Source organism: Tachysurus vachellii, chromosome 26 (assembly GCF_030014155.1).
Source record: "Tachysurus vachellii isolate PV-2020 chromosome 26, HZAU_Pvac_v1, whole genome shotgun sequence".
Classification (NCBI taxonomy): Eukaryota; Metazoa; Chordata; class Actinopteri; order Siluriformes; family Bagridae; genus Tachysurus; species Tachysurus vachellii.
Genome location: NC_083485.1, coordinates 13707590 through 13719349, shown reverse-complemented (window position 1 = coordinate 13719349; position 11760 = coordinate 13707590). Strand labels below are relative to the sequence as shown.

At 40.2% G+C, this 11760-nt stretch overlaps 1 protein-coding gene across 1 annotated transcript in view; it reads left to right on the top strand.

The window, feature by feature from the left end:
- rnf170 (ring finger protein 170) overlaps positions 1 to 4865 on the top strand; it is a 6458-nt gene extending 1593 nt beyond the window's left edge. The window contains exons 4-7 of the mRNA XM_060862605.1: positions 395 to 506; positions 1297 to 1370; positions 1446 to 1580; positions 1824 to 4865. Coding sequence (XP_060718588.1) covers positions 395 to 506; positions 1297 to 1370; positions 1446 to 1580; positions 1824 to 2093 — 591 coding nt within the window. The 3' untranslated portion in view covers positions 2094 to 4865. The remainder of the gene's footprint in view (positions 1 to 394; positions 507 to 1296; positions 1371 to 1445; positions 1581 to 1823) is intronic.
- The last annotated feature ends 6895 nt before the right edge of the window (positions 4866 to 11760 follow it).

Below are 11760 nucleotides of genomic sequence, written 5' to 3'. Positions count from 1 at the left end.
TATCCAACAATTTGGTCCCTTTTAATCTTTTTGTTTATATTAAAACGATTAGTTAACAATTAAACCGGTACCTACCATTTTATTTATTTTGTTAAATGTGGAACTGTTTGTGTTGAATCTCTGTTAAGAAGGGACAGTTTGTCCTTTTTAGTGACCCCTGCTGCCAGAAACGTGAATCACAAGTATAATAAAAACTAAAGTGTCCCTCTTTTTCTCTTTGCCTGTTTCTCTCCTTCTCTGTTTGTCCCTCTGCCTCTGTCCCTCTGTCTTGCTGTCTATTTGTCCCTCTTTCCTGCCCCCCCCCTCTCTCTCTCTTTGTCACCCTCCCTCTGCCTCTTTGTGTCTTTATGTCTGTCTTGCTCTTGCTCTGTATTCTGTATTGGGCCCCCCACAGGAAGCAGCATCCCCATCACAGAGACATCAGTACTACTCAGACATGTCCTGTCCGGTGTGTCTCCAGCAGGCCGTTCTCCCCGTGGAGACTAACTGTGGTCATCTTTTCTGTGGTGAGCCTCTCGCTCCTTCATCCTTCCTCCTCACCTCTTAGTGTCTGTGATGGATGAAATCAAATAAATTGTGAATCTGTATAAATCTTCATATACAAGCTACATGATGGCTGCTATTTATATATTAATACAAGTGGAACCAAAACCTCCTCATTATTATTAATAATAATAATAATAATAATAATAGTAATAATATTGTTTTGTGTGGGCACGGTGGCTTAGTGGTTAGCACATTCGCCTCACACCTCCAGGGTCGGTGTTCGATTCCCACCTCCACCTTGTGTGTGTGGAGTTTGCATGTTCTCCCCGTGCCTCGGGGGTTTCCTCCAGGTACTCCGGTTTCCTCCCCCGGCCCAAAGACATGCATGGTAGGTTGATTGGCATCTCTGGAAAATTGTCCCTAGTGTGATTGCGTGAGTGAATGTGAGTGTGTGTGTGTGCGCCCTGTGATGGGTTGGCACTCCGTCCAGGGTGTATCCTGCCTTGATGCCCGATGACGCCTGAGATAGGCACAGGCTCCACATGACCTGAGGTAGATCGGATAAGCGGTAGAAGATGAATGAATGAATGAATGAATGAATATTGTTTTGTTGTTGTTGTTTTATTAATAGTGATAATATTGTTATTATTAATACTTAGTTAGCTGGTAGCTGGTTATAACTGGTAATAAACATTGTGATTATTGTTATAGGATGTTACTTGCTTTCTGCAGCACTTGAGTCAGGTATTCTTTAGAAATACACCTGAATCATCTTGTTTTAATCTGTGCATCATCGTCTGTGTTCCACAGGTTCCTGTATTATTGCCTACTGGCGCTACGGCACGTGGCTCGGAGCCATCAGCTGTCCCATCTGCAGGCAAATAGTAAGTGACACTGGCTTTTTCCTTGTATCCTTGTATAATTTTCTTTCTCACTCAGATACCATCGTGTGCCCTCAGGTGACTCTGCTGTTCCCGCTTTTCCGTGGCACGGAGCAGAGAGCTCAGACGCAAGGAGACGGACAGCCGGACGCGAACCTGATCCTCGACGACGTCAACGATTACAACCGCAGGTTCTCAGGACAGCCCAGATCTGTGAGTTTATGTGACTGTATTTAATTTATTACTCAACCATATGCCGTACTTTTTATCCGTTTACAGTTACGGTGAATGGAAAAGTTAGTTCCTGTTTATGCTTGCGTTAGACAGAGAAGATTATGGAAAACTGACACTGGAGACTCCTTCCATGAACATTCAACAATTCTAGAGTTTAAATTATTTCATATTATTTCAGTAACTCTCTCTGTCTCTCTCTGTCTCTCTCTCTGTATCGTGTAGCTCCTGGACCGTTTGCGTGACGTCCCCACTCTCCTCCGCCATGCCTTCAGGGAGATGTTCTCCGTCGGCGGACTCTTCTGGATGTTCCGTATCCGGATCCTGTTGTGCCTGGTGGGGGCGCTGACCTACCTGGTCTCTCCGCTCGACTTCATTCCCGAGGCTCTGTTCGGCTTGCTCGGCTTCATGGACGACTTCTTCGTCATCCTCCTCCTCTTTATCTACATCTCTATCATGTACAGGGAGGTGGTGACACAGAGGCTGAACGGCTGAGCGCAACACCCAGCTGTGATCAGTTCTAAAGGGTTTACAGTTTTATCACTGTGTGTGTGTGTGTGTGTGTGTGTGTGTGCGCGCGTTGATGAGTGAGTGTCATATAATAATCAGCTTAAATAAGTGAGCTCAGTTCCTTATCAAATACATACTGCACGTAGGAGGTTTAGTTCTTTGTTCGTTTGTTTGTTTGTTTGTTTTTCAGTAGAAATGATCTTGATTGGCTGGCAGGAGTCGAAGAAACAAAGCTAGTGATATCACAAATCGCAAGCGCTGCGTAAGATTTCGACATCACTGAAACGTTAGCTCGTAGCTCATTCGCTAGCTCTCTAATTCACATCGTTATGACTTTAGGTTTGTGTGGGAATTTCTATTTAAGTGTCATAAAATGAATTAAATCCCTCCTATGTTCGTTACAGAGGCTCTATATCTTAAGCGGTCTAACATGTTGGTAATAAGTCAGTTTATAGGGGCGATTTGTCATCTTTAGAGCTATTTGAAAGAGATGAAAACAGCAAATTGTGAGATTAAGACAAAAATTGCTCTTTTTTTTTGTTGCTTTATTTATAATTTGTGTTTTGTGGGATTTTTTTATTTTATTTTTTTTTTTCTAGAAAAAAAAAAACTGCTTCAATCTGTGAAATTGCAATTCTCATTCGCTAACAAGGATGTTTGAGTTTTAGGAGCAACATTGAACCACACATGATTATTTCTGAAAACATTTCAATAACTAAAACCTAAACCTGTGTGTAGAATTTTGATCTGAGACTTTTTTTTATTTCTAAAACTTTATGGTTAAAACTATGATGAACCTAAATGCCATGGATTTACATATCATATTTAAACATTATCTATTATATTTACGTACGATATTTACATATTATATTCCAATTGTACATTTTTTTATTACCCTTGCCATGATATTTGGCATGTTTTTCATTCATAGCATCATACATAAGCACCTCATAAGGTACTTATAAATATATATATATATAAGCTATAGTTAACGTTTCAATTTATAACATAATATAACTATTATTATAACTATTATTTTTTCCGAAAGTGCTTATAAAGGTTTTATGCAGCTTTATACACACTATCCTTAAATGTTTACACCAAAAAACGTTTTTTTTTGTTTTTTTTTTTTAATAAATTTAAAAGGTATAATCAAATGTTTTATTCATGAATTTTTCCTGATGGCTCAACGCTAACGATCTGCTGTTTTCTGCTTCTTGACATCATGATCAAGAAAATAAACTTCTATAACAGGAAGAAATGACAGATTAAATAGAATGTGTGAATCCATGTCATTTAAGAGCTTCTTTGGCTGTCATAGTTCACGCACTGCAAGTGGAACTGGGCCACAAAATCACATTTCTGATATTACAAACTAAAAGGCTAAGCTGTGAATTCGTATTAATGCGTAGGCAGAAGGCAGCGGGTTAAAAAGTCATTTTCCCGCCAGCGCTTGAAGCAGAATGGAAAGATCGCTTCCACAGAAGATGAGACTGCTTTCATGCGAAATGCACAGATGGGCACTGGGGAAAACCAGAACAACACAGACAAAAACAATTAAGAATCTTCCAGAACCATAAGCAGCTGGGAGTTTCCATATAAAAAGACTTAAAGGTTTGGGTGAAAAAAAAAAAAAAAAAGATCCCTTCTGTTTCGGAACATGTAGAAACCCTGCGCTTATACACTGATTTGCAGTTAAATTGTAGTTAAATGAGTCAGAAAATTGTAACTTCACAGGATGTTTGTTTTGGGGGAACGAGTAGCACTTATTTTAAGCCAGTGTTCATAAGGGCTTCATGACTCCCACGTAAGCTCTTTAAGACATACCGTATTTCCGTCCAAATGTTTATTAAGTCTCGTTACATCACAGCAGGTATCATCACTTTGAAAGATTGTGTTATTTACTTTAGTTAAAGACCGCTTTATTTCAAGGTGACACAGAACCTACATCAAGTGACATAGATCTGTTAGAGAAAGAGAAAATCCTCTAATAACACATGCTTAATTTGATTAATCTGCTTCTGAACGTTTCATGAAGACATAATTTTATGACAAAGTCATGACAGCACTGTGTACTTTCTCTGGCTTTCAATTTGAGTTTTTGGTGTTATGATGCCTTATAACAGCCATTTGTCAACACAGCTCTATGTCAGTTAATGCAGGTGTTATAAAGGTCAACACTTTATATGAACTGTAATGACAGCGATCAGAGTAAGCATTTATAATTACAGAATATATTATGTCACTTATTTCAGAAAAGGCTTATGTAGGTTTTATGTCACCCGTATGAACACTAAAACTTAAAGGCAAATTTGCTCATAATCATTATGAAAATGCTGTTTATTTTAGGTATAACGTGTAATCCAGTGTTTTGCCAGTTGGCTGGAGAGTAAGCTGTGTACTGCATGCACACGTGTTCATAAGGCAGTACTAATATGATTATAAGCAGGAATCCTTCTAAATGATAAATAACACTCATGTCGCCCTAATGAACACATTTAAGGTCAGGGTTATGCTGTTGTATCCTAAGCCATACCAGATGAACGAGATCCACTCAGTAACCGTGCTACAGATCCACAGTGTTGACCTGAAATGTGAAACGATATTCTTCATCCGTGTGAGATATCCTGGTGTCTGAAAAACAAAGCTCATGAAGCTGTGGATCTTTTGCACAACATGCTGTGCCTTGACTCTGAGACAACCACTGGATTGTGAACTTGACTGAACAAACCATTACAAATAAAATATTTGCAACAATGATGTCTATCTTTGTTTCTTACAGAATGCTGTTGTCTGGTTCCTTTTACACATTGTATGTGTTTTGTTTTACATGCAGTCATATACTGTAGGAAGCTAGCTATGAAAAGTGATGTCATGGTTACAGTGAGCCACTCACTCATTTTCTACCGCTTATCCGAACTACCTCGGGTCACGGGGAGCCTGTGCCTATCTCAGGCGTCATCGGGCATCAAGGCAGGATACACCCTGGACGGAGTGCCAACCCATCACATGGCACACACACACACACTCTCATTCACTCACGCAATCACACACTACGGACAATTTTTCCAGAGATGCCAATCAACCTAACATGCATGTCTTTGGACCGGGGGAGGAAACCGGAGTACCCGGAGGAAACCCCCGAGGCACGGGGAGAACATGCAAACTCCACACACACAAGGTGGAGGCGGGAATCGAACCCCGACCCTGGAGGTGTTAGGCGAACGTGCTAACCACTAAGCCACCGTGCCCCCCCCCCCCCCTACAGTGTGCCATTTTACTAAAAAAGCTAGCAATGTTTCTTATAGTTCTAAACGTTCATCTGTTAATGTTTACAACATGGTTATAAAACCAAATCTCTTTGGAAAGCCTGTGATAATTAATACATGCTATTTGGTTGAAGCTATCCAGGTTGCTATGAACTTTCTTTAATTGATAGCTTAATTTGTGGTAATGCTTCCCTTAAAAATTCCCTACATTCTTCATAGGTATGTGGACGTCTGAACAGGACCACGAGTCCCATATGTGAGACTTCATCAAACTGTCGCAACAAATTAGGATTCCCTTCACTGCAACTAAATTCCCCAAACCTTCCACCATGGAAATACCTCTGACCAGACATGGTTTGTGAAGGTTGGAGTCTTGAGTGTCTTTCACAAAACCTGACCTTCAACCCATTGAACATCTTGTGGATGAACTGGGATTCTGACTTCACCCCAAGCTTCCTCATTCAAAATGTATGCTCGTCATTCCAAAATCTAGTGGAAAGACTTCCCAGAAACGTTGAGCAGTAAAATGATGACACGACATATTAATACCATGCCTTTTGAGACGAGATGTTCAACAAGTACATTTGGGTCTCATGGTCAGGTGTCCACATACTGTACAGTCGGTCAGTTCCTTAAATGCGTACAAAAGAAACTCTCATATACAAAACATCTGATGTGACGTGTTCTATATGATTGACTCTTTTTTACCTCATGATTTGTTGTGTCCCTTTTTGATCGTTGAATGTTTTTGTCATGTCTCACTCCACAGTGATGGTTAATATGAAGCACATATGAAAGCAGACACTCAGAAATTCATGAATTTGTAGTGTTTTGCCCTAGAAGATGACAGGCAATAAATATATTTATAGAAAAGTTTTTTTTTTTCCACACAAATCTTTATATTTTCAAAATATATGTTGATATCAAACCCATTCCTGCTCTCTGAGAAGCTCCAAGTGCTTGATCATCTGAAAAGCAGCTCAAATCTATCTTCACTATACAGTAATTCTGTGTAAGATTATCAACAGAGGGGAAAAAAAGCAAACATAGAATCTACATATAACTTTATATCCATGTGTCAGCATTGATGGATTGACTTTAAAACACTGTGATGCTTTAGTTTCACCACATGATGGAAGCAAAAGCTGTATTTCTTCAGAAGAAGCCATCATGAAGCTCCTTTAACTACACTTTTACAGTTACAGATCTGAACATCCATGGGTTCGGTTCTACTATAGTGAATTTCAGACATGTTCCTCGACTGAAATTGGAGCACAGCCACAACAACAGACAATCACAAGTACGTAGCTTAGCAACAAGCTAATTGGTTAATGTTAATGATTATCTTCTCAACACTGAGATTAGTTTTGCGAGTGTTATAGATTTTGACCAAGTCCAGTGTCTGTGTTATGAAAAAAAAAAATACAAGTAGAGAAAAGAAGACTTTACAATGTTCCCCGTGTGAGCGTCCATGTTCTTGTCCATGTCCATGACTCACATGGTCTTTATTCAGTCTTCAGCTGTCCAGTTTTTGTGAGTCTGTTCCCATGATAGGTTCAGATTCCTGTTCATGGCTGATGAGAGGAACCTGATGTGGTTTTCTACTGCTGTAGTTCATCCACTTCAAGGTTTGGTGTTTTGTGCATGCTTAGATGCTTTTCTGCTCATCACATGTGTAAAGAGTGAATATTTATGTTACTATAGAGACTTCCTGTCAGCTCAGACCAGTCTGGTATCAGCCTGTAGACCCTCCACATCCAGAAGGATTTTTGCACCATTTTGTGTTATTTGTGAAAAACAGTGAAATACTCAAACCTGCATATCTGACACCAACAATCATGCCATAATTAAAGTCCCTGAAATGACCAGTAAAATTTCCTCCAGTGACTATGAACGTTTAATGAAGCTTTATAACACTGTTATGGCATCATAATGACAGTTCTGGTGTATAATTTCTAAATAAAGATAGCTAATATTCTATTTACAATTTCTAACTTATAACAGTGTTATGGCACTGTACTGACTATATAGTGTTAATTATAGTGTTAATGTTAATAACAATATAATGAAGATTTATAGCACTATAATTTTATAGCACTGTAATGACACAGCTATGTATATTTTTCTGGCCCCTACATAAATCAAACAAAATACTATTAAGATTTTGCTAAAGTAATTTTGTTATTTATAATACACTTATTAAAACGTATATCATTGTTATAACACCCTAACGATCATGCTATGTATAATTTATCTGGTCCTCTAACAACACAAGCTTAATTTGATTCTGAATGTTTCATGAAGACTTATATCAATGTTATGACAAAGCCATGACAGCATTGTGTGTTTTTTTTTGTTTGGATTTCAATTTGAGTTTTAGGTGTTATGATGCCTTATAACAGCCTAATATCAACCCAGCTTTATGTCACTTAATGCAGGTGTTATGTCAACACGTCATATCAACATGAATGAAATGTGACTGCGATGTTAGTAAGCTTTTTTATTAACAGAACAGATTGTTGTCATGTCATGTATTTTAGAAAGGGCTTATGTAGGTTTTATGTCACCCATATGAAGACTATAACCAGTTAATGATAGCAAGACATTAAGGGTACATTTTGATAGTACATAAAACGCTGAATTCGCACAACCTGAATCTGAAGTTTTTCACAGATCTGGGATTAGTTTTGTGACTGTGATTATACCAAAGATGACATTACACAAAGAATCTGCTGTTAAAAGGAATTTATTTATATTCATTCATTCATTCATCTTCTACCGCTTATCCGAACTACCTCGGGTCACGGGGAGCCTGTGCCTATCTCAGGTGTCATCGGGCATCAAGGCAGGATACACCCTGGACGGAGTGCCAACCCATCGCAGGGCACACACACACACACTCATTCACTCACACAATCACACACTACGGACAATTTTCCAGAGATGCCAATCAACCTACCATGCATGTCTTTGGACCGGGGGAGGAAACCGGAGTACCCGGAGGAAACCCCCGAGGCACGGGGAGAACATGCAAACTCCACACACACAAGGTGGAGGCGGGAATCGAACCCCCAACCCTGGAGGTGTGAGGAGAACGTGCTAACCACTAAGCCACCGTGCCCCCCAATTTATGTATATGTGATTCCAAAAAAGAAATACAGCCAGGTTGTATCGAATGGTTTAATATTAGCCGATAACTATCGATTTGTTAAACCGAAGAGAATGAAGTTAATATGTGAAGTGTGATTAACAGACAGGCTTTTACATGATGACCGGGTCCTGACACACATCTTGCTAAATCAGAGCTCGCGTGTTCCAGCATGATTTTATTTTAAATCTATCCCTAAGGTGATGGACTTCAGCCAAGACATTTTATTCTGCAATCGGATGAGCTTAGTGACGGTTTCATTATGTTATGCATGTTTGTGCGTGTGTGTGTGTGTGTATGTGTATGTGTGTGTGCGCACATGTGCATGTGACCTCTCTCACCCTGTGTTTCCTCTTTTCTTCTCACATTCCCTCTTTTCTAATTTCCTCCTTGTCTCTCTTTGATTTTTATTCTTCTTTGTCAGATTCTATTTTTATGGGTTGAGCTTGTAACTCAGTGAAGTGATCTGGTCCTGGTCTCTGTGAAAACAAAAAAAAAATCGAATACATCAAAATATCTTAAATATATCAAAGGCAATGATGTTCATCCAGACATCAGATAAGTCTCTTAAAGTAACCAGTCCACCTTCATACCAACGGAAGGAAACCTACATGTAATTCATTTCAATTCAATTTAATTTTATTTATATTGCACTTTTAACAATAGACGTTTCGAAGCAGCATTACAAAGCATAAGAAACATAGTACAAAAAGATTAATATTATAAAACAATTAATATTATACAAACGTTCAAGATTAATATTAGACTTATATTTAAATGTGTTTGTATTTATCCCTAATGAACAATTCTGAGGGGGCACGGTGGCTCCGGTTTCCTCCGGGTACTCCGGTTTCCTCCCCCGGTCCAAAGACATGCATGGTAGGTTGATTGGCATCTCTGGAAAATTGTCCGTAGTGTGTGATTGCGTGAGTGAATGAGTGTGTGTGTGTGTGTGTGTGCCCTGTGATGGGTTGGCACTCCGTCCAGGGTGTATCCTGCCTTGATGCCCGATGACACCTGAGATAGGCACAGGCTCCCCGTGACCCGAGGTAGTTCGGATAAGTGGTAGAAAATGAATGAATGAATGAAGGAATGAATGAATGAACAATTCTGAGGTGACTGAGGTGACTTTCGCTTGGAAAAAGTACATGAAATGGGAGAGGAAGAAACCTTGAGAGGAATCAGACACAAATGTGAACCTCATCCTCATTTGGGTGACACTGGAGGGTGTGATTATAAACTGTTATAAACACCAGAGAGTGTTATTATGAATAATATCCTTTCTACAGTCAGATACAGTCTGTAGTGTCAATTATGTATTGATTAGGAGGTTGTTGTCCTCAAAGACAACATGGATTCGGCATCTTCTCTTTGAATGTCCTCATGTAAAAGAACATGCAAAGCTCCACGACTCAGACAGTAACCAGAGCTCAGGATTTGACCCTGGAGCAGTAAGACGCCTGTCTTGCTGTACTCTCTACGTGCTTCAAACCACTTTCCCTCATACTAATGGACGAAAACATGTCTTTGTCCATCCCAGCAAGAATCAATACCTCACTCTGGTGTCATTTATATGGACGCTAGAAAGTACTGTATGTTGTTAAAGAAATACCGAAGCTTCTTAAAAGATTCTCCACATGCGAATCAGGAAGTGATTCATCTATCATTGACAGTAGATGGTAATGAGGATTGCCTGGAAGCCATGGTGAAATCTCATGTGCTTTCAAACACGTCAAATTTCTTTCACCAGAGCCAAGGTGACGTTATCTTGGGCATGCTTACAGCCTGAAGCGTCACAGCCCACAGATCGCTAACAGCAGAACGAGTTAGAAATCATCCCCAGGCACTAACACTTCTTAATTTTCTGGGAACGCCAGCCACAATGCAATACTGAGAGAAATTTTTGACAGAAACCCACTCAGTTCCAGCCAAGAGCCTGACGCAAAAGCAACGGCCCTTCCCAGACCTTGCTGGCTGCTTTCTTCAAGGCTGTGGCCTGCACGTCCGTGGGAGCCTGAGAGTGGGCGAAGGTTTAAATCGGTGCCGCCCAGATTGGGCACTTCAAGTCTGGCCACTAAGTCTGTATTCTGTCTTTTAGGCCCTTTCTACCCATCTGGCATAAAGAGGTGGGTGGGGTTCTGCTCGAGCTTGGACGTCCAAGTCGCCAACGCTGTCGAGGCAGATGCCCAGTGACAGTGTGTGTGTGTGGGTCAGAGTGTGTGCGTTTCTCTAGGAACCCTACAGGAACAGTTCCCACTTGTTTCCTTAGAGGTGAAACCCATATTCATGTTCACAGCTACATAACAAATAGGAACGTGAGGAGCTCAAACACACCCTCATGGAAAGCTCTAGCCAAATCCCATGAAGCCTGGAAAAATCTGTTGATGAAGGGAGGAAAAGTCTCAAGAGGTTTGATCAGAGGAGGTCTGGAACCTTGTAAGTCCCTCAGCTCCATTTCTTCTTTGCGTTGTCATGGTGCGTATGTTTGCTAAATGAATCCGTGGCTCCTTTTTATTTATTTATTTATTTTTAATTCATTTTAAAGTTTTAAGTTTCACTCCCAAATATCAGTCACGTTCGACTGCGAAAGCTTTAGAGACTCTGTTCTGTCGTCCTTAAAGGTCAGCTTGGAACCTGTGTGTGTTTTAAGATCACAACACCGTTTGCTCCAAATATTTACACCTGTATCTGTATTTCGATTTAACAACCAAAGTGGGCGTGGCCTAAACTGACAAGTTTAAAACAATGGAAAATTCACGGTTCTGATAGGATCTTTTAGATAAATGATCTACAATGGAATAATGTATTCGTATTCGGTTGCATCAGTGTTTGTGTGTGTGTGTGTGTGTGTGTGTGTGTGTGTGTGTGTGTGTGTGTGTGTGTGCAGGTGACTGTGTGCCGGCCCTCTGAAAACCCTTTTTCTCCATCCCTCATTGCTATCAACAAGTGAAATCAACAAGTGCGTCTTCAGCGTCTGTAAGTGAGAATTTATCTGACAGTGATATAAGACTGACGCCTTTACAACAGGAAGAAGCTGGTCTCCATTTGCAGTGTTTCCTCCAACAGGAGATTTCTGCCAACTGTCATGCTGACAATACGGCCGGAGCAGAATGACCCGCCCACACAACCTACTCACGACTTTCACTGGGAAAAGCTTTTTGTTTTCCTTCTCTTCTCTCCTCTCCTTCTCTTCTCTTCTCTCCTCTCCTTCTCTTCTCTCCTTCTCTCCTTTCCT